The sequence below is a fragment of the Oncorhynchus keta genome, chromosome 37 (assembly GCF_023373465.1).
Source record: "Oncorhynchus keta strain PuntledgeMale-10-30-2019 chromosome 37, Oket_V2, whole genome shotgun sequence".
Taxonomy (NCBI): Eukaryota; Metazoa; Chordata; class Actinopteri; order Salmoniformes; family Salmonidae; genus Oncorhynchus; species Oncorhynchus keta.
In genome coordinates, this window is record NC_068457.1 from 7,571,515 (window position 1) to 7,595,060 (window position 23,546).

General features: G+C 40.5%; 1 protein-coding gene across 2 annotated transcripts; it reads right to left on the minus strand.

Moving 5' to 3' along the window:
• Window positions 1-169: 169 nt before the first annotated feature.
• Window positions 170-15,727, minus strand: jam2a (junctional adhesion molecule 2a). 2 transcript variants are annotated; one of them, XR_008095425.1, is made up of 9 exons: window positions 15,386-15,722; window positions 10,231-10,407; window positions 9,791-9,940; window positions 9,463-9,650; window positions 4,450-4,552; window positions 3,023-3,130; window positions 2,401-2,850; window positions 2,128-2,161; window positions 170-1,851 (listed from the first exon to the last, which is right to left on the minus strand). XR_008095425.1 is itself a non-coding variant. In XM_052498991.1 (9 exons), the coding sequence occupies exons 1-9, from the start codon at window positions 15,432-15,434 to the stop codon at window positions 1,813-1,815; spliced, it is 861 nt and encodes a 286-aa protein (XP_052354951.1). In that variant the 5' UTR covers window positions 15,435-15,727; the 3' UTR covers window positions 170-1,812. The 2 variants fall into 2 exon arrangements, 1 of the variants encoding a protein (XP_052354951.1); XM_052498991.1 differs by having other exon boundaries at window positions 2,838-2,850; window positions 15,386-15,727.
• Between the last annotated feature and the right edge of the window lie 7,819 nt (window positions 15,728-23,546).

Below are 23,546 nucleotides of genomic sequence, written 5' to 3' on the forward strand. Positions count from 1 at the left end.
CAAGGGGTTATAGTAAGAGTGATTTTGCAAACCATGTTCAACCTTACATGCTTGCATTTTTGATTGATAACATATGATGTCACACTACAGTCTCGCTCGCCTGACTCATGGCACTCCACCCTGTTCCAGCGGCTGTGGGGAAAAGACCACATGGTGCGAAATGATTGAATAAGTTTTTTGATAGAAAATCTTTAATACTGAATAAACATCTTACAAAGAATAAACGTACAGCAACCCCTTCATCCATAGCCTAAGAAACATACACTATAAGACCAAAAATGCAGTAGCACAATAATACTTTAGCTTAAACAAAACAAGAAAACACTTACAAAAGAGACCCTAGACAGAATATAACTACTTTTGAAAGGCACTGGGCATCACAGAAAATGTAGGCATCTTCGGGTGAGCAGGGGTCCGTCTCAATTCAATTAGTATTGCCGAAGTTCAGAGCTACGGCGCAATTGAAATGTAAAGGTAATTTATGATTGAGCCATATGCAGCGTTCAACGTGAAGGCAGTCTGCGAAAATGGGAACATCGCCTTTAAATTTCAATCATAGCACTGAACTTCGTCATTACTGATTGAATCGATCCCAAAGTGTTTCCTTTCCTTCAGCTGCATTGTTCTGAAAGGAATATAGTGGATGGCCAATATTCAAAATGGAGGAAGGAATCCATAAGACTATTGTGGTGATCTCCGGTGTTTTTCAGGGATGTCTCCTGTTCTGACCAACACTGCTTTACTATTATTGGGGCGACGCCCATACAAAAAAACAATTTCTCCATCTTAAAACAGATGGACTTTGATGTGGATTTTTTAAAAACCTGTATGCTAATTAGACTAACGGGGGGCAAGGACATCGACTATGTAATTTTAGGCTCCCGAGTGGTGCAGAATCTCAGTGCTGGAGGCATCAATACAGACCCTGGTTCGATTCCAGGCTGTATCACAACCGGCCGTGATTGGGAGTCCCATAGGGCGGCTCACAATTGGCCCTGCGTCGTTAGGGTCTGGCCGGGGTAGGCCATCATTGTAAATAAGAATTTGTTCTTAACAGACTTGCCTAGTTAAGTAAAGGTTAAATAAAAATCCAAACCGACTGAATGAGATCTACGCGAGTACTGCCCTCAGAAGAAAATGGATTGGTCAGTTTAGAACAAACTCTTATTTACAATGACTGCCAAACCCAGACGACGCTGGGCCAATTGAGCGCTGCTCTATGGGACTCCCAATCACGGCCGGATGTGTTACAGCCTGGATTCGAACCAGGGACTGTCGTGACACCTCTTGCACTGAGATGCTGCGTCACTCGGGAGGCCTAATGTGATGGCTACCTTGTATGCACAACTTTCCCTTAAATTCACATCAAAAGCCTTATCCAATAGCCTTCAGAAAATATGTACAGTATATTACACTCAGATGCCATGTTCACGTCTTTGGTATAAAATAAGATTTAGGCAGTTCATGTTTTGGCCAGTTGAGGGGGAAGTGAGCATGTGTGGGACGTAATTCCATGGGTCCACCACAATATGGCGATATGCTGTAGTTTAACAACTTGACCACCAGAGGGAAGTAGAGTACCATGTGACTAATATAATAGGCTTGCATTGAGGGCCCAGGGAAAGCAAAACAGGAGGAATAAATGGCCTCTACGCAGAGTTGTCTGTCCCCCCCCCCTTGCTATCCATCCACAAGGGTGAGGAGAGCAGGGTTGGTCAGTCCCCAAAAATATTAATGAACTATTCTTAGAGCTATTCATTTGGGTGGAATGAAACTACTCCAGTGGTGTCTTCCAGGGGGTTGTCGAGGTCCTCACAGCATGAAGGACTGGGTGTGTTTGAAGTCCGCAGGCTGAGCGAGAGAAAACAGTAGCATATTTTCCTTCGGTCAGAACTACTGCAATTCAGGTCTTTTTCTCCATTATTAGTAACCATTTGGAGAATTTTACTTACTACTACTGCCAAGAGAATTATACTAGAAATGATCATATTGTCTTTTAATATGGTTGTAAAATGTTGTCTAGAAAATGTCACATGTAAGGGGGTAATGCTCAAGTCAACATTTCCTGTGAACATCATACCCATCCACGAATACACCAACAGAGAAAATCTGAGGAAAAACACTCACGTCTTGGGGTGGAGGGTTGTAGTTGGCATTAGTCCTGGAAGACAGAGGCATTTATAAAGACAATAGATTGTTTGACAGAGTGGCGGGAGCGAGAGGGAGGGGGCTTCCTAAATGTGATGCAGCTGTGGTCTCAGTAAAAACATCTATCAAAAGAACAGCACCACATCAAACACAGGACACGGTCCTATGGAGTGGAAAGGGCAACTTTTTCTGGAAAGGACTCTTGTCTACTTTTAAATCTATTACTCGAGTCTGTCTGTGGGTCAGACTCACTTGTCTTTTGTTCTATGGAGGTCCTGGTTGCTGATGTGGGCCACACCATGACACTGAGGGATCCAAAAGGACCTGGGGGGTTCAAAGTTGAGTGAGGGGGTGGATGAGGTTCACACACCATGCTCAGGGTTACTAACAAACACGACCACACAGAGGGGGGTAAGCGAATCACAATTCAAAATAACATAACAAACCTAGTTTTTCTAACTGGGTCATAAAATACCTGTTTGTGTCTCTCTCTCTCTCTGTGTGAGAAGAGACAGGCTTTTGCACTGCTTGGCTCAATCACACCTGTCGCTCTCTACTGAACTTACTCAGAACATTAAAACGCACACACCTCTATTAGTCAGTAGTAGTTACACAGCAACGCAGATGTGTCAGGGTGTCTTCACTGTATTTGGGATAATTGTTCATGGATTTAAGGAGACAACTCTTACCTTCCTCTGTGTTCTGGAGATGGATAGAAATGAAGAGGAGAGTGGAGACAGAAAGTAAGAGGAAGTGAGTGCAAATGATATTTTCTAACAGAGAGCCAGACATATTGTATGTTTCATGGACAGACAGAGAGAGGGACAGACAGAGAGAGGGACAGACAGAGAGAGGGACAGACAGGCAGACTCACTGCTGAAGTAGCCATTACGGTGTGCATAGTATCCCCCGAAGCCACAAATGGCGATGACCAGACAGATGACCACGACCGCAGCCACGACCCCTGCCATGTTTACATCCTCTGAAAGAGAGAGTGAGAGAGACACGCCAGTTGGTTACAATACTAAGGACACCTCCAATAACATTTCTCTACACGCAGATGACATTCTCCTCTATATAACCAACCCTCAAGCCAGTATCCAAGATATTGTGGATCTGATTAATTTGTCTTGTGCCTTCTCTGGCTACAGAATCGATTGGAATAAGTGAATTAATGCCTGTTTGAGTGCAGGCCCCTTCTTGGTTAAAACATCTCCCATTTAAGATTTCCTCCGAAAAATGAACCTACCCAGGGGAAATTACAAAAATGTACTCTTCCCTATTTAAAGCTAAAAACCTTTGCTTCTGTCCCTCTCCTCGCCCCAACCTGGGCTCGAACCAGGGACCCTCTGAGCACATCGACAAGTCACCCCTTGATGCACCATTACTTATCACTCCACAAAAGCCACGGCTCGGTTTTCCTTCTGGGGGTTATTCAAGAGGTCTTTTCTTTTTTTCTTTCTGAAAAACGAGTTTTATTTCTTTCCTTAGTGTTTTTGTTGTATCCATTTGTTCTAATGTTTTCTTAGCTTAGAAGCTCAGAAGAACAATTGTACAGTTCTATGCCTATATACCTACACTTCACAATTGAATTGAATTTATTTTGTGTAACAGACATACAACAACATGTACAACCTGGACCCAGAGGATATCATTTGAAAGTATTCATTAAAACGCTTGTTTCCAAAGTGGTCCCCGGTGGTAAAAACAATAATAATAATAATAATAACGATTTAAAAAAAAGGCAAGACAAAATTACAAACAACCATAAATACATGAATTTATATTGACACCCTAAAAAGTGGCACTATTCACTGCACCTTTCCCTAACCTTAAATCAACCATATTAATTTCACATTAAAACAGTATATTAATTGTACCTATCATTCAAATAAATACACCTGACCAGCAGCAGTAGGGGGCACAAGGGGCAGTGGAGGGGTTTTTGAAGCTATTTCTACTTTTTCTTTGCTTGATCTCCAGGGGGAGGCTATTCCATAGACAAATGCCTGTATAGAAAAACATGCTCCTCACAGTACTGTTTACTCATGGGATTTTACAAGACATAACACTAGCTCTGGTATTGTAACTGTGTTGGTTCTAGACCATATCAATGGGGTTTGAAGCACGAGAGTCACGCTAGTTTGTGGAAAGACAAAACTACACTAATATGAACCACAATCATTCTTATAATTACACACACACACACACACACACACACACACACACACACACACACACACACACACACACACACACACACACACACACACACACACACACACACACACACACACTCACCTATCTTCATGTGTTTAGCCTCACACATCTTGGGCGGCCCCACTTTGTTGGATGCCAGACAGCTGTACTGTCCTGTGTCGCCTCTCGCCACAGTCTTAAACTCCTGCCAGAGAGAGAAAGAGACAGATGGAGGGCTCACAGGAGAGGAAGATGATACGATGCACAGAACCTGTATAGTTATTTCTTTTGCAATTGGTCTAGAGTATACCAGTGTGCTTCCGAACTTAAGGGTCTATATGGGTTGATGTCTGACCAAAGGGAAGTGATCTATATCAGAATATTGATTGTCGCACTCGCGCTGCCAATACACTGGATCACTGCTACTAACTTCCGCGATGCATACAAGGCCCTCCTTTCCGAAAATCTGACCACAACTCCATTTTGCTCCTCCCTTCCTATGGGCTGAAACTCAAAACAGGATGTACCCGTGACAAGAACTATTCAACACTGGTCTGACCAATCGAATCCACGCTTCAAGATTGTTTTGATCATGCTGACTGGGACATTTATATGCTGATTCGGTGAGTGAGTTTATAAGGAAGTACATAGGAGATGTTGTACCCACTGCGACTATTAAAACCTACCCTTATCAGAAACCGTGGATAGATGGCGGCATTCGCGCAAAACTGAATGAGCGAACCACCTCATTTAACCATGGAAAGATGACTGGGAATATGGTCGAATACAAACAGTGTAGTTATTCCCTCTGCAAGGCAATCAAACAAGCGAAATGTTAGTATAGAGACAAAGTAGAGTTGCAATTCAATGGCTCAGACACGAGATGTATGTGGCAGGGTCTACAGACAATCACAGACTACAAAAAGAAAACCAGCCACGGACACCAACGTCTTGCTTCCAGACAAACTAAACACCTTCTTTGCCCGCTTTGGGGATAATACAGTGCCACCGATGCAGCCTGCTACCAATGTGAGTAAGACATTTAAACACGTTAACCCTCGCAAGGCTGACGGCATCCCTACCCTCGTCCTCAGAGCATGCGCAGACCAGCTGGCTGGTGTGTTTATGGACATGTTCAATCTCTCCCTATCCCAGTCTGCTGCCCCCACATGCTTCAAGATAACCACCATTGTTCCAGTACCCAAGAAGGCAAAGGTAACTGAACTAAATGACTATCGCCCCAGAGCACTCACTTCTGTAGTGCTTTGAGAGACTAGTCAAGGATCATATCACCTCCACCTTACCGGTCACCCTAGACCCACTTCAATTTGCATACCGCCCCAGTAGGTCCACAGACGATGCAATCGCCATCACACTGAAGACTGCCCTATCCCATCTGGACAAGAGGAATACCTATGTAAGAATGCTGTTTATTGACTACAGCTCAGCATTCAACACCATAGTACCCTCAAAGCTCATCATTAAGCTTGAGGCCCTGGGTCTCAACCCCGCCCTGTGCAATTGGGTCCTGGGACTTCCTAGGACCCCTAGGTGGTGAAGATAGGAAACAACATATCCACTTCGTTGATCCTCCACACTGGGGACCCACAAGGGTGTGTGCTCAGCCCCCTCCTGTACTCCCTGTTCACCATTGACTTCATGGCTATGCACGCCTCCAACATCAAGTTTGCAGACGACGCAAAAATAGTAGGCTTGATCATCAACAATGACGAGACAGCCTATAGGGAGGCGGTGAGGGCACTCGGAGTGTGGTGTCAGGAAAACAACCTCTCACTCAACATCAACAAAACAAAGGAGATGATCGTGGACTTAAGGAAACAGCAGAGGGTGCATCCCACTATCCACATCGACGGGACAGCAGTGGAGAAGGTGGAAACTTTTAAGTTCCTCATTGAACACATCACGGACAAACTGAAATGGTCCACCCACACATATAGTGTGGTGAAGAAGGCGCAACAGCGTCTCTTCAACCTCTGGAGGCTAAAGAAATCTGGCTTGTCACCTAAAACCCTCACAATTTTTTACAGATGCACAATTGAGAGCATCCTGTCGGGCTGTATCACCAACTGGTATGGCAACTGCACTGCCCACAACCGCAGGGCTCTCCAGAGGGTGGTAGGGTCTGCACAACGCATCACCAGGGGCAAACTACCTTCCCCCCCAGAACACTTACAGCACCTGATGTCACAGGAAGGCCAAAAAGATCATCAAGGACAACAACCACCCGAGCCACTGCCTGTTCACCCTGCTACCATCCAGAAGGTGGAGGTCAGTATAGGTGCGTCTGGGACCGAGAGACTGAAAAATTGCTTCTAGCTCAAGGCCATCAGACTGTTAAACAGCCATCACTAACACAGAGAGGCTGCTGCCTTCATACAGACTTGAAATCATTGGCCACTTTAATATATGTATCACTAGTCACTTTAATATTGCCACTTTAATAACGTTTACATATCTTGCATTACTCATCCCAAATGTATATACTGTATTTTATACCATCTATTGCATCTTGCCTATGCCGCTTGGTCATTGCTCATCCATATATTTATATGTATATATTCTTATTCCATCCCTTTACTTAGATTTGTGTGTATTAGGTAGTTGTTATGGAATTTTTAGATTACTTCTTAGATATTGCTGCACTGTCGGAACTAGAAGCACAAGCATTTAGCTACACTCGCAATAACATCTGCTAAACATGTGTATGTGACCAATAACATTTGATTTGATTTCTGAGGTAGCCACTGTTGGTCTGAACTGTAACTAAGGTTTCAGTGTCTTACTGAGGTTTGTATTATCATATACTGTGTTAGTGGTTGATTATACCTCCATGTATTGGAGTATGTAATGGAGGCCTGCTACATCGGATGCATAACTTACAGTGTACAGAACGTGAGGCGCTCCTATTAATCTCAATGAAACTTGGGCATAAGTGAGCTGTAGGTGAGTGAGCTGTAGGTGAGTGAGCTGTAGGTGAGTGAGCTGTAGGTGAGTGAGCTGTAGGTGTGTGAGCTGTAGGTGAGTGAGCTGTAGGTGAGTGAGCTGTAGGTTATACTTTGGTTCTATTTTCAATATTTTTTCCCCCCGCAGCTCACAATAGGATAAAGAACCTTGCACATTGCTCTCGCTTGCCAAAAATTACACTTCCAGTGTAGTAGGTCAAAATAATAATCTCGATGCCCTAGTGTGGCTCCTACGTAACACACAGTCTGTGGGTGTGGCTGGGCCCTCGTTCTGCCAAATTCGAATTGCTTTACTGGCACATAGAGTGCATTCGGAAAGTATTCAGACCCCTTGACTTTCTCCAAATTTTGTTACGTTACAGCCTTGTTCTAAAATGGTCCTTCTGTAGCACAGTTGGTAGAGCATTTTGATTTACGTAGAATGTATGCACACATGACAGCCTTGTAAATGGCATATATTATTATTATATTATTATATTAAAATGGATTAACACCTCTTAAGGATCCGCCCCTTTTTTTCAATTTTCTCCTAACATGACATACCCAAATCTAACTGCCTGTAGCGCAGGACCGGAAGCAAGGATATGCATATTCTTGATACCACTTGAAAGGAAACACTTCGAAATTTTTGGAAATGTTAAATTAATGTAGGAGAATATAACATATTAGATCTGGTAAAAGACAATACAAAGAAAAAAAGGCCATAAAAATTGTCAATGACTCCAGCCACCCTCGTCATAGGCTGTTCTCTCTGCTACAGCACAGCAAGCGGTACTGGAGCGCCACGTCTAGGTCCAAAAGGCTTCTTAACAGCTTCTACCCCCAAGCCATAAGACTCCTGAACAACTAATCAAATGGCTACCCAGACTATTTACATTGCGCCTCCTCTTTAACGCTGCTGCTACTCTCTTATTGTCTATGCATAGTCACTTTCACTCTACCTACATGTACATATTACCTGAATTACCTCGACTAATCGGTAGCCCCGCACATTGACTCTGTACCGGTACTGCCTGTATATAGCCTCGCCATTGTTATTTTACTGCTGCTCTTTAATAACTTGATACTCACATTTTTTACTGAACACTTATTTATCTTAAAACTGCATTGTTGGTTAAGGGCTTATAAGTAAGCATTTCACTGTAATATCTACACCTGTTGTATTTGGTGCACGTGACAAATACAATTTGATTTGTTTTGGATGGTGAGCGTCACTGCACAGCTATTTTTCAGGTCTCTCCAGAGATGTTCGATCGGGTTAAAGTCCGGGCCCTGACTTGTCAACTCAAGAACATTTAGAGACTTGTCCCGAAGCCACTCCTGCGTTGTCTTTGCTGAGCGCTCTGGAACAGGTTTTCATCAACAATCCTTCTGTACTTTTCTCCATTCATCTTTCCTTGATCCTGACTAGTCTCCCAGTTCCTGCCACTGAAAACCATCCCCACAGCATGATGCTGCCACCACCATGCCTTAGTAATGGTGCCAGGTTTCCTTGAGATGTGTTGCTTGACATTCAGGCCAAAGAGTTCAATCTTGGTTTCATCAGACCAGAGAATCTTGTTTCTCATGGTCTGAGAGTCAATGTTGTAGAATTGTTTTGGTACCCTTCCCCAGATCTGTGCCTCGACACATTCGTGTCTCGGAGGTCTGCAGACAATTCCTTCGACCCCGTGGCTTGGTTTTTGCTCTGACATGCACTTTCAACTGTGGGACCTTATATGGACAGGTGTGTGTCTTTCCAAAACATGTCCAATCAATTGAATTTACCACAGGTGGACTCAAGCATCTCAAGGATGATCAATAGAATCAGGATGCACCTGAGCTCAATTTTGAGTCTCATAAGCAAAGGGTCTGAATACTTGTGTAAATAAGGTATTTATGTTTTTTATTTGTAATACATTTGCAAACATTTCTAAAAACCTGTTTTCACGTTGTCATTATGGGGTATTGTGTGTAGATTGAGGAGGATTTTTTTTTGTTTTATCCATTTTAGAATAAAACTGTAACGTAACTAAATGTGGAAAAGGGGGAAGGGGTCTGAATACTTTCCGAATGCACTGAACATTGAGTAAATTGTGACAAAGCATCAATGGTATGACTGTATATACACTGTTCTTAAAAAGTATCTCACCAGTATGCCCGTGATTGGGTTGAGGTGGTAGGTGGCGTTGGCCATGCGGGAGGGGGTCAGTGGCTTGTCATCTTTGTACCAGGAGTAGGTGGCTGGGGGGATGCTCTGCTGGTCCCTACAGCGCAGCTGCACCACAGAGCCCGTCAAGGCCGAGCTGGGGATCTCACAGGATGGGGTGTGGGGGGGCACTGTGAGGAGGGTACAGCCACAATGTCAGCTGGGTTAAGGGGGTGCACAAACAGCATGTCTGAGACAACACACAGACACACTCAGAACACTCAGTCAGGCAGACAGACCCTCTCAGTCTGCCAGATGATGTGGTACACACCCAAGACTTCGAGGGTGATGTTAGTCTCCCCCAGGGTGATGGTGTCGTGAGGGGCAGTGATCTCACAGCGGTATTCGCCCGCGTCTTTCTGGGTCACCCTCTGTAGGGTCACCGTTGCCCCCTTGATCCTTGCACGCCCCGCAAAGGCTCCTGGGAGAGTGGAAACCGGTCAGCACAGAGAAGAGGGGGGTTGTGGAGATGTGGTTTCTTAAGGACAAATGTTCTACTTAAACTAACATCAACCATCTGGTAACTTCGCATACAAATGTCTTTGTAATGTTCATCACATTCTGCTTTATGTTTGATGAGGCTCTTATAATGAATTCCCCTCGTGTGAGGAGAGTAAATTAAATCTGAGAGTCTGAAGATGGGCTCTGGACAGGGGTTAAAAGAGACAGAAAGAGAGCGATGGAAGACAATGTGCCAGGACAGCCAATCACCTCTGAAGTGTCCCTCATAGTAAACAAATGATACATCTGTTCCTTTCTTCTTCCACTCGATTCGAGGATTCTGTTCCTTCTCTGTCCGAAAATCACAGCTCAGAACCGCATCGGAGTTCTCATGGACCTCCACCTTGGGCGTGGTTGTTGACACGGTAACAGGGACAATGGGGAGGCCTGAGGGATGGAGAGAGAGAGAGGTGCCACATATGGGGTTGGGGGAAAGGGTTGTAAGATGGAGGACCATTTATGAACACCTTAACGCCATTATAAATCAGCAATTATAATCAGTTATGAACTAGTTTATAATCTGTTAGAAACCAGTTATGATGGACCAGTTGTAAATGTTGTATGAACCAATTATATCTGTTATGAACCAGTTTTTCCTCTGGACCAGATTGGCAGCGGAGCATGAAGACTCATGGCTGATTGTTTGGTTGGCTGGCTGTGTCTGTGTGTCGCTCCTGTTGAACATGTACATCTAGACAGGAACAGGAAATAGGAGCATCCCTTCCTGTCGGTTGATTGGTGCAGGGGTCAGGATTATTGTTTTGTCATCCTGTTGCTGTCCACAGGTCGCCCGGGTAACGCCCATCCATTGAGGGAGGAGCGCGTGTTGCGTGTGTATGTGCATATGTATGTGTGTGTGTGTGTGTGGGGGGATTAACTGGTACAATAATGTTATGTACAACACACACGCACACTGAGTATATGGGTAGTTCCATGAAAAGACTGCCTTTTGCGCCCCTTTTGACATTTTATGTAGCAATTGTGCACCAATATTGAATTTTAAAAGCCTGTTATATTAAATGAAGAGCCTTTTAAAAATATACTATACCCCATGGGGAAAATCAGCTTTTTTCTGTGGTGGAAAAAGTACCCAATTGTTATACTTGAATAAAAGCAACCTTAATAGAAAATAATAGAAAAGTCCTCCAGTAAAATACTATTTGAGTAAAAGTCTAAAAGTATTTGGTTTTAAATATACTTAAGTATTAAAAGTCAATGTCATTTCTAAAATAGACTTAAGTATCAAGAGTAAAAGTATAAATCATTTCAAATTCCTTATATTTATCAAGCAAACCAGATGACACAATTGAATTGTTTTGTTTATTTATTTACGGATAGCCACGGGCATACTCCAACACTCAGACATCATTTACAAACCAAGCATTTATATTTAGTGATTCACCAGATCAGAGGCAGTAGAGATGGCCAATGGTGTTCTCTTGATAAGTGTGTGAATTGGAACATTTTCCTGTCCTGCTAAGCATTCAAAATGAAACTAGTACTTTTGGGTGTCAGGGAAAATGTATGGAGTAAAATTAAGTAAAATTTAAAAAGTACAATTATTTTCTTTAGTAATGTAGTGAAGTAAAAGTAGTCAAAAACATAAATAGTGAAGTACCCTCTAATCCCTCTAAAGATACCCTCTAAACTACTTAAGTAAAAAGTACGACTTAAGTACTTTACACCACTGGGTTTCTTATTATATGGGGCGGCAGGGTAGCCTAGTGGCTAGAGTGTTGGACTAGTAACCGGAAGGTTGCAAGTTCAAATCTGTCGTTCTGCCCCTGAACAGGCAGTTAACCCACTGTTCCAAGGCTGTCATTGAAAATAAGAATTTGTTCAGTTTAATAAAAAAGTGCCAAAATTCAGCATTTTGACACTATGATTCTAGAAAGTTATTAACCCACTTAACCCAACATTTCACCATCATTGTAAAGCCTGAGTTACTTTGTTGCTTTTAATCATCTCCTTTCTGAAGATGATTATTTCTTACATTATTGATTCATTTACGTCTGTCCCTCATTTTAAGGTCAACCTTAAAATGAGGGACACCTGAACTAAACCTTTTGTAAAAAATAATCATTGAACATCGAGCGTAAAAGCAGGGGAGCTGGTTCTTACTGTTTTGGGCCATTTTCTGGTGTTTTGTGGTGGAAAACTGAGCGGGTCGGGCATAACATGTCAACTGTTCCCCATAGATAGACGGGCTAGAAATGTTTTAGCAATAAAACAAAAAAAATGTGTGAAGCTTGCATTCAATTGCCACTTCCTGTTGCACACAACATGAGACAATGTCCTGTAAAACTGATTGATATCCTTTGGGTGGTGACAAAAATGTAATTTTATGTGACGTCGGAGCTCCAGTCAGCCCACACTAGTCGCTGCTCAATTCCATCGTAAATCGCTAAGTTTAGTCGGCTAGCTTTACACAGACACTTATTTAACACACCCAGTCAAACCCATTTATTTTGTGTTGTGTTTGTATTGGCCAACATCCATTTTTCCTTCCATTGTTTCAGTAAATACTGAGATGTATATAGATAACACTCTTATTCACATGCATGCTCAACTAGATAACTGTAATGACATCTGTATCACTGCATAACCTACTAATACTATATTCCGCTCAATTCATTAAATACTGACAATTGCTGGCCAGCAAAGCACAAAGCTATCTGTCATGGCCCAGTACTGGTAAACATCATGTCAAAAGACCTAAACCACCCCTGTCTACACTAGTGGTTCCCAACCTTTTTCAGAAACTGTACCACCAACTGAATTTTGCTCTGCCGAGAGTACCCCTGAAGTACCCCCTCATGTGCATTTTACCAGTAAACCCATGCTCATGAGTCTTATCAAGTACCCACTTGGATAGGCCAAGTACCCCTGGATGGGGAACCCACTGGTCTACACTGTACTTAACTGAGGTCAACTACCAAATGAGTCATTCACTCTTAGCAGTTCGCTCGCTTCCTGTTCAGTCAGCTTCTTTTTGTTGCACTACTTCCTGTGGTTCTATTAGTGGACCAGAGGGTGGGGTGGGGCAGAGGAAAGGTCCTAACCAATCCTCCTGGTCTCCTGCTTTCCCCCCACGGAAGGGCAGGAATGCGTCCCAAATGGTATCCCATTCCCTACATAGTGCCCTATGGGTCCTGGTCAAAAGTAGTACACTATGTAGGGAATATAGACGCAAACCGGGACTACGTAGAATAATTGAGGGAAAGTGAGACAAAGGCATTGGAGAGGCACAGGAAGTGCAGGTCCTCTCAGCGTGGAGGCGGCCATCTTAAACGGCCAGGAAAGCAGAGCAAAAGTTGGGAAACAAGACGTAAACAACTTGCTCGCTGACAAACCAATGAAGCAAACCAATGAAGCATACTCAATTTCATTTCAAATCTAGTCGATTCACAGGAAATAAACGGAAAAACTGAATGTGTGTCCCATTGATTTTGAATTCTCCTTCTGAATCCTAGTTATGAGTATTTAGGCAATTAGGTCTACATAGGCCTACACATTATCAGTGGCAGAATGCGATCTCTCGCTTGATGTGCGTAAGTACAGTATGAATTCAAACTGCAGACTCATGTTGTCTATTCACATTGTCCTTCAGATGTTTGAGTACTGTAGGCGGTGGAAGTGCAGCCTTGTGTATTTTGTCCCTCCCTGCTTGCTGTCTGTGTTACTTTGTGAGTATGTGTAACACTGTTATCACTGCAGCTGTGTTGGGAGTGGGAGTGTGCCTCATCACTCCCTCTTTCTCTGTGAGGATGAGCATTGTCTCTCCCTGGCTGGATGGACAAAGAGAGAGAGGGAGAGGAGAGAGACAGAAGATAAGGGAGAGAGAGAGACAGACATAGAGAATGAGATGTGGAGGGAGATAGGAAGAAATAGATGGAGAGAATGAGAGAGATAACGAGAGTTTTATTTTATATAGTCAGGATCCATCAATAGCATCCCCGGGTTGAAGAAACTGTTGTCACAGTGTCGGCTGTGGCGAACGCCAGCCACCTTGAGGAGCGTCTCCTCGAGATAACACAGACGTGACAACAACCGTGACATGATGCCCACACTTTCTCTGTCTGCTGAGTGGTGACCTGTCCCTCTCTGAACCCTATGAGCCACCCGCCCTGAGACCTACCAAGGTTGGGTCAAATTGAAGTCAGTCAACTCAGAAAGAAAACTAAAATTCCAATTCAAGAATTTAAAAAAAGGGGCATTTATTTTTAAATGACTTTGCAATAAACGGGAAATGAGATGCTATGTTAGCATCTATTAGCATCTAAGAGGACATCCATTTCCAGACAGAGAGGAATCTAGAGAGACAAACAGAGAGAATGTGTGTGTGTGTGTGTCTTCCAAGGAGAACAAAGCCCCTCTGTATGTGTGTAACCCTGCACTGCTCTGTCAGGAACAGCTGTGCCAGTCAGGGTTGGTGGTGGTGGGGTGCTTGTTTGCTAAATGTTGGCATCTCACTGACACCATGGGGTCGTCCCAAATGGCACCCTTTGTAGTGCACTACTTTCGAACGGAGCACTATGTGCCCTGATAAAAAAAAAATTGTGCACTATAAAAGGGAATATAGAGTGGCATTTGGGACGAAACGATATGGTGACCTGCTGATAGCCCACATCTAGATTAGACTGGCCTGTTTCCAACAAAAAACTTAAGGCCACATTAGTGGTCCATATCTGTTTTCTGCAGTTGCATGTAGTCAAATATCATCGCAATAACACGCACACACAGTGAGGAAGGCTGTATACGATAGACCGGCAACGTTGGAAACTTTAGTACAGGCCATAGTGGTTAGAGCGTTGGGCCAGTAACATAAAGGTTGCGAGATCGAATCCCCGAGCTGACAAGGTAAAACAAACTGTCGTTCTGCCCCTGAACAGGTCAGTTAACCCACTGTTCCTAGACCGTCATTGTAAATAAGAATGTGTTCTTAACCGACTTGCATAGGTAAATAAAGTTGAAATACAATAACGAAGAGGATTAAGTAATACATTAAGCCAATTACTACCGAAACAAGTGCTGCTCACTTTTTTTTATTTGTGTGTGAAGCACTAGAAGTATCAACACAGTAAGATCACAATAATAATGTTTTTTAATTTTTTTTAAAATGGTGCTTTATCAATATTTTCCTATCTAAAATGGCTTATTTTTTTCTAAACACAAACAGCTGACATGAAATTACACATACAAAAGCAATAGGGATGACGGTAATGTAATTATTAAGAATACCAATACAGATCAACCCAAACATGCATTACACACATTCACAAGCACGCAAACAAACACACACACACACACACACACGAATGACTCATTAGCATACGGAATAGCCTAAATGCAAAAGTTTACTTACATTGTATCAGTAGAATGACAAGGGGCAAAAACAGTGACGCTTTTTCCATCCTGAACTCCCGCTGTTCAAAAGTCTACCCTTCCTCGAAATATGAGTAGCTCTTGAGCGATAACCTATTCACACAACTCCAGTAATTCCAGAATCTGGTCACTCCTTTGAGTAAATTATGTTCCGAAAGCTCCGTAGAATTTCCTGAGCAGTTAGGCAGCGCGCCGGTGGTTCGGAAGTCGCACTTTCCGACTCTCTGTACACTATTACACCAGCCGCAGGGCACACGGCTGCAGAGTGGCTGTCACTGTAGACGTTTTCTCTACTATTCTACTGTTGTGGTAGGGAGGGAGGTTTGGTGGGGCGAGGAAGCGATTTGGTGGGGGACTCCTGGAGAAGGTATGCGGAGAGCACAACGCTGTGTCCAAGACGTGCACTACACTTGTCCATCGTACGCAACGCGCCAACAATGGCCAACTGCACTGATGAGTATGTGTCATCATAGTCTCAGCACTTAAATCCTGGCATAACGCCATGCTATTTACTATGAGACATTTTGATGAATTACCATAAGAGGACCACCACGAATGGTATAGGAAGCGACACCTGTTGCCAGGTGTGATTGTCGGCCAAATCAAATCAAAATGTATGTCACATGGGCCGAATACAACACCTTACAGTGAAATGCTTACTTACAAGCCCGTAGCCAACAATGCATTTAGGAAAATAGTAAGAGATAAGAATAACATATAATTAAAGAGCAGCAGTAAATAACAATAGCGGGGCTATATACAGGCGGTGCTGGTACAGAGTCAATGTGCAGGGGCACCGGTGTCGAGGTAATTGAGGTAATATCTACATGAAGGTAGAGTTATTAAAGTGCCTATACATAGATAATAACAGAGAGCAGCAGCAGCGTAGAAGGGGGGCAATGCAAATAGTCTGGGAAGCCATTTGATTAGCTGTCCAGGAGTCTTATGGCTTGGGGGTAGAAGCTGTTCCGAAGCCTCTTGGACCTAGACTTGGCGTTACGGTACCGCTTGCCGTGGTCAGATTTGCCAAATGGAGGGCGAGGGAGAGCTTTGTACTTTGAGCTTTGTGACTGGAGTAAAGGTGGTCTAAAATAAATTCCCTCTGGTTGCACATTTAACATGCTGATAGGAATGAGGTGGTTAAACGGATTTCAGTTTCCCTGCATTAAAGTCCCCGGCCACTAGGAGGGCCGCCTCTGGATGAGCGTTTTCCTGTTTGCTTTTGGCGGTATACAGCTCATTGAGGGCGGTTTTAGTGCCAGCATCAGTCTGTGGTGGTATGTAAGACAGCTACGAAAAATACAGGTGAAAACTCTCTAGGTAGTGTGGTCTACAACTTATCATGAGATACTCTACCTTAGGCAAGCAAAATCTTGGAGACTTCCATAGATATCGTGCACCAGCTCTTGCTTACATATATGCATAGGCCACCGCCCCATGTCTTACCAGAGGCTGCTGTTCTATCCTGCCGATGGAGTGTATAACCCACCAGTTGTATGTTCTTAATGAAGTCCTTCAGCCACGGCTCGGTGAAACATAAGATATTAGTTTTTAATGTCCCGTTGGTAGGATATACGTGCATTCAATTCATCCCATGTATTTTCCAGCGATTGAACGTTAGCTAGCAGGACAGAAGGCAAAGGCAGATTAGCCACTCGTCACCTGATCCTCACCCTGCACCCTGATCTTTTCCCGCAAAATCTCAGTTTTCTTCTCCAGCGAATGACGGGGATCTGGGCCTGGTCGGGTGTCTGTAGTATATCCCTCCCGTCCGACTCATTGACGAAGAACTCTTCGTCTAATTTGAGGTGAGTAATCTCAGTTCTGATGTCCAGAAGTTATTTTCTGTCATAAGAGACGGTAGCAACAACATTATGTACAAAACAAGTTACGAACAACTCGAAAAAACAAACAAAATAGCATGGTTGGCTAAGAGCCGATAAGATGGCAGCCGTCCCCTCCGGCGCCATCATACACTTGTCAAACTCGGACAATGCTTTTGGATAGAGTGAGGAAATGGTGCACACTGGTACCCTTATCATTTGTTGAAATTGGCCCCTAATGAATGATACAAATGATTTCAATATGAAGTCCTTCAAAGTAATTCACAATTGTAGGGTGGTTATCATTCTTTCTGCAGTCCCTTAGGGCAGTGGTGTGTATTCATAGATGCCAAGGGAATCCAGGCTTCCAATTTTATTTATTTTTTTACAAATAAAAAATATATAAAATCATTTGATCTTTCATCTCTCTAGTGTTTAAAAATGTTCCATCCATTCGCAAGAGGCTGAATGTTTCTTACAGGAGAAAACAGAGCAAGCTAAACAGCGCCTCTCTGTCTCTATGTATGTGTAGGCCAACTATCTGATGCTGTCTGGTCCAAACGAGTATGTTGTTGCCGTCCGTAGCATTGAAGGCAAGGGAAGCCAGCAAGCATCTGGCCTCCCTTGATTAAAACAAAAGTATACAAAATGTGCCAATCAGCGTTGCGTTAAACTGAGCGAGCTCAACTGTATGGCGCACAACAACAACAAAAAGTGTAAAAGGGAAGCCAGCTTGGATTTTGGCATCACTCCTATCAAAACCCATTGAGAGTATACTTAAAGTACATAACTTGAATTGTTGCATGTCATTGTTGTCCTCCAGTGGCCAGCTAGCTAGCTAAAATTGTCCCTTTCCTTAATTAGCCATGGATGAAGATAGGGATTTGGACTTGTGGCTTTACATAATTCTCCTTACTGCCAATGATTGTAATGGTGATTCTGATCCAACCATTAAACCATACATTGTTGTGCCCCTGGCCTGAGAGGATGGGAAGTTCAACCTGTAGCTAGATGTAGAAGGCTAATGTTAACTAGCTAACGTTGGTCATGAATGGAAGTTAGGCTAGCGAGCAAGCATTAAAGCCAGGTAGACTTGAACAACAAAAAATAAAAGCATGTACTGTATGACAGAGTGATAGATCATTTTGTCAACATGAAAGAGAGGAAGATGGCATTTCTCTAGTAGGGTCAGTTAACATATTTTTCTAATTGTATGAACGAGTGGGCACACAGAGAAATCAGAACCATGGACAGCCACGTTTGGCTTACATTGATTGTACTAAATTGTTTTTGGTATCTTTTAGTTGTCACTGTATTAGACTAAGCATAGGTGATTTGATGATGTTGAAATGTTGAAGTTGAAAAGGTGCTGGAATAGTGGCGGCATCTCCTGTTTTCTTTGCGACTTGCGGTAACTCTGTGGTTCTAAATCAATAGTTGTTCAGTGGCCCGAAAATGTTGGAAACATTAACTTGCTTGACCATGCAATTGTCTGTTACTACATGCAATATGCTGGACAGAGTTTTCTATCTGGTTTTGTGATAAAACAAAGGTGTGGTTTATTTATTCTGCCAACATTTTCTTGTCGTCTCGGCCATTAGACCTATATATAAAACGGTCGCAAGACATATGAATTAACAGGCTATCGTGCAAAATACGCAATTATCACACAAAGGTTGCGATATGGCTTTTTGGGGGGCTTCCACAGTGATTTTACCCACGCAGCACTACTGCCTTAGCGATCTCACATTTTAACTTGATTGTATGGTTGTGGAATAATCCATTGTGAATGCTTCTTGTATAGGCTTATAGTCCAAGCTATATTTTACAAAAGCATGTCGGCCTATCCCATCCCAGTTGATTCAAATATCGAATTGATAACGGATGACATAAGCCAGGAAGAATCTACTTTTTGTGGACAATAACATTTAGGCTACATTTTGACGCATTTGTCTGGATAATATCCATGGAATACAGTAGTCTGGAATAATAATATCCATGGAATATAGTAGTCTGGAATAATAATATCCATGGAATATAGTAGTCTGGAATAATAATATCCATGGAATATAGTAGTCTGGAATAATAATATCCATGGAATATAGTAGTCTGGAATAATAATATCCATGGAATATAGTAGTCTGGAATAATAATATCCATGGAATATAGTAGTCTGGAATAATAATATCCATGGAATATAGTAGTCTGGAATAATAATATCCATGGAATACAGTAGTCTGGAATAATAATATCCATGGAATATAGTAGTCTGGAATAATAATATCCATGGAATACAGTAGTCTGGAATAATAATATCCATGGAATATAGTAGTCTGGAATAATAATATCCATGGAATATAGTAGTCTGGAATAATAATATCCATGGAATATAGTAGTCTGGAATAATAATATCCATGGAATATAGTAGTCTGGAATAATAATATCCATGGAATATAGTAGTCTGGAATAATAATATCCATGGAATATAGTAGTCTGGAATAATAATATCCATGGAATATAGTAGTCTGGAATAATAATATCCATGGAATATAGTAGTCTGGAATAATAATATCCATGGAATACAGTAGTCTGGAATAATAATATCCATGGAATATAGTAGTCTGGAATAATAATATCCATGGAATATAGTAGTCTGGAATAATAATATCCATGGAATATAGTAGTCTGGAATAATAATATCCATGGAATATAGTAGTCTGGAATAATAATATCCATGGAATATAGTAGTCTGGAATAATAATATCCATGGAATATAGTAGTCTGGAATAATAATATCCATGGAATATAGTAGTCTGGAATAATAATATCCATGGAATATAGTAGTCTGGAATAATAATATCCATGGAATATAGTAGTCTAGAATAATAATATCCATGGAATATAGTAGGAATAATAATATCCATGGAATATAGTAGTCTGGAATAATAATAATATCCATGGAATATAGTAGTCTGGAATAATAATATCCATGGAATAATAATATCCATGGAATATAGTAGTCTGGAATAATAATATCCATGGAATATAGTAGTCTGGAATAATAATATCCATGGAATACAGTAGTCTGGAATAATAATATCCATGGAATACAGTAGTCTGGAATAATAATATCCATGGAATATAGTAGTCTGGAATAATAATATCCATGGAATATAGTAGTCTGGAATAATAATATCCATGGAATACAGTAGTCTGGAATAATAATATCCATGGAATATAGTAGTCTGGAATAATAATATCCATGGAATATAGTAGTCTGGAATAATAATAATATCCATGGAATATAGTAGTCTGGAATAATAATATCCATGGAATATAGTAGTCTAGAATAATAATATCCATGGAATATAGTAGTCTGGAATAATAATAGTCTGGAATAATAATATCCATGGAATATAGTAGTCTAGAATAATAATATCCATGGAATATAGTAGTCTGGAATAATAATAATATCCATGGAATATAGTAGAATAATAATATCCATGGAATATAGTATGGAATAATAATATCCATGGAATATAGTAGTCTGGAATAATAATATCCATGGAATATAGTAGTCTAGAATAATAATATCCATGGAATATAGTAGTCTGGAATAATAATATCCATGGAATATAGTAGTCTGGAATAATAATAATATCCATGGAATATAGTAGTCTGGAATAATAATATCCATGGAATATAGTAGTCTGGAATAATAATATCCATGGAATATAGTAGTCTGGAATAATAATATCCATGGAATATAGTAGTCTGGAATAATAATAATATCCATGGAATATAGTAGTCTGGAATAATAATAATATCCATGGAATATAGTAGTCTGGAATAATAATATCCATGGAATATAGTAGTCTGGAATAATAATAATATCCATGGAATATAGTAGTCTGGAATAATAATATCCATGGAATATAGTAGTCTAGAATAATAATATCCATGGAATATAGTAGTCTGGAATAATAATAATATCCATGGAATATAGTAGTCTGGAATAATAATAATATCCATGGAATATAGTAGTCTAGAATAATAATATCCATGGAATATAGTAGTATGGAATAATAATAATATCCATGGAATATAGTAGTCTGGAATAATAATATCCATGGAATATAGTAGTATGGAATAATAATATCCATGGAATATAGTAGTCTGGAATAATAATATCCATGGAATATAGTAGTCTGGAATAATAATAATATCCATGGAATATAGTAGAATAATAATATATGGAATAATAATAATATCCATGGAATATAGTAGTCTGGAATAATAATAATATCCATGGAATATAGTAGTCTGGAATACAGTAGTCTGGAATAATAATATCCATGGAATATAGTAGTCTGGAATAATAATATCCATGGAATATAGTAGTCTGGAATAATAATATCCATGGAATATAGTAGTCTGGAATAATAATATCCATGGAATATAGTAGTCTGAATAATAATAATATCCATGGAATATAGTAGTCTGGAATAATAATAATATCCATGGAATATAGTAGTCTGGAATAATAATATCCATGTCTGGAATAATAATATAGAATAATAATATCCATGGAATATAGTAGTATGGAATAAGAATAATATCCATGGAATATAGTAGTCTCTGGAATAATAATAATATCCATGGAATATAGTAGTCTGGAATAATAATATCCATGGAATATAGTAGTCTAGAATAATAATATCCATGGAATATAGTAGTCTGGAATAATAATAATATCCATGGAATATAGTAGTCTGGAATAATAATATCCATGGAATATAGTAGTATGGAATAATAATATCCATGGAATATAGTAGTCTGGAATAATAATATCCATGGAATATAGTAGTCTGGAATAATAATATCCATGGAATATAGTAGTCTAGAATAATAATATCCATGGAATATATAATAATAATATCCATGTAGTATGGAATAATAATAATATCCATGGAATATAGTAGTCTGGAATAATAATAATATCCATGGAATATAGTAGTCTGGAATAATAATAATATCCATGGAATATAGTAGTCTGGAATAATAATAATATCCATGGAATATAGTAGTCTGGAATAATAATAATATCCATGGAATATAGTAGTCTGGAATAATAATAATATCCATGGAATATAGTAGTCTGGAATAATAATATCCATGGAATATAGTAGTCTGGAATAATAATAATATCCATGGAATATAGTAGTATGGAATAATAATAATATCCATGGAATATAGTAGTATGGAATAATAATAATATCCATGGAATATAGTAGTCTGGAATAATAATAATATCCATGGAATATAGTAGTATGGAATAATAATAATATCCATGGAATATAGTAGTCTGGAATAATAATATCCATGGAATATAGTAGTCTGGAATAATAATAATATCCATGGAATATAGTAGTCTGGAATAATAATAATATCCATGGAATATAGTAGTATGGAATAATAATAATATCCATGGAATATAGTAGTCTGGAATAATAATAATATCCATGGAATATAGTAGTATGGAATAATAATAATATCCATGGAATATAGTAGTCTGGAATAATAATATCCATGGAATATAGTAGTATGGAATAATAATAATATCCATGGAATATAGTAGTCTGGAATAATAATATCCATGGAATATAGTAGTATGGAATAATAATAATATCCATGGAATATAGTAGTCTAGAATTCCAGGCACTGGTTCAAACATCTCAATTGGTGAGAGGTGGGATGGGGACTGTAATTTGTCCTTGGGTGTGTCTCCCATACTGTCGCTGGGTGTCAGGGTGGGGCTGGCTGTTAGAGGGGGGGCGACAGCTGTGCAATGGGCAAACTCTCGATCGGTCTCACAGCACCGTGTATATTACATTGTTGAGACTCTAGACCGGGAGCATCATAGATCAAGATAATAATATAATAATATATGCCATTTAGCAGACGCTTTTATCCAAAGCGACTTACAGTCATGTGTGCATACATTCTACGTATGGGTGGTCCCGGGAATCGAACCCACTACCCTGGCGTTACAAGCGCCATGCTCTACCAACTGAGCTACAGAAGGACCCAAGATGAATTATGCCGCATCACATTTATGAACACATTGTTATGTTTCTTTGTATACTATATCACAGCTTCAGTTTGAGGAATATACTAACTGTTGACATGTACTGTAGGCCTACAGATACTGTATATGGTCACAATTTTCTTCGTCCCAAACGGAACCCTATTCCCTATATAGTGCACTACTTTTGACCAGAGCCCTATGCACCCTGGCCAAAAGTAGTGCACTAAATA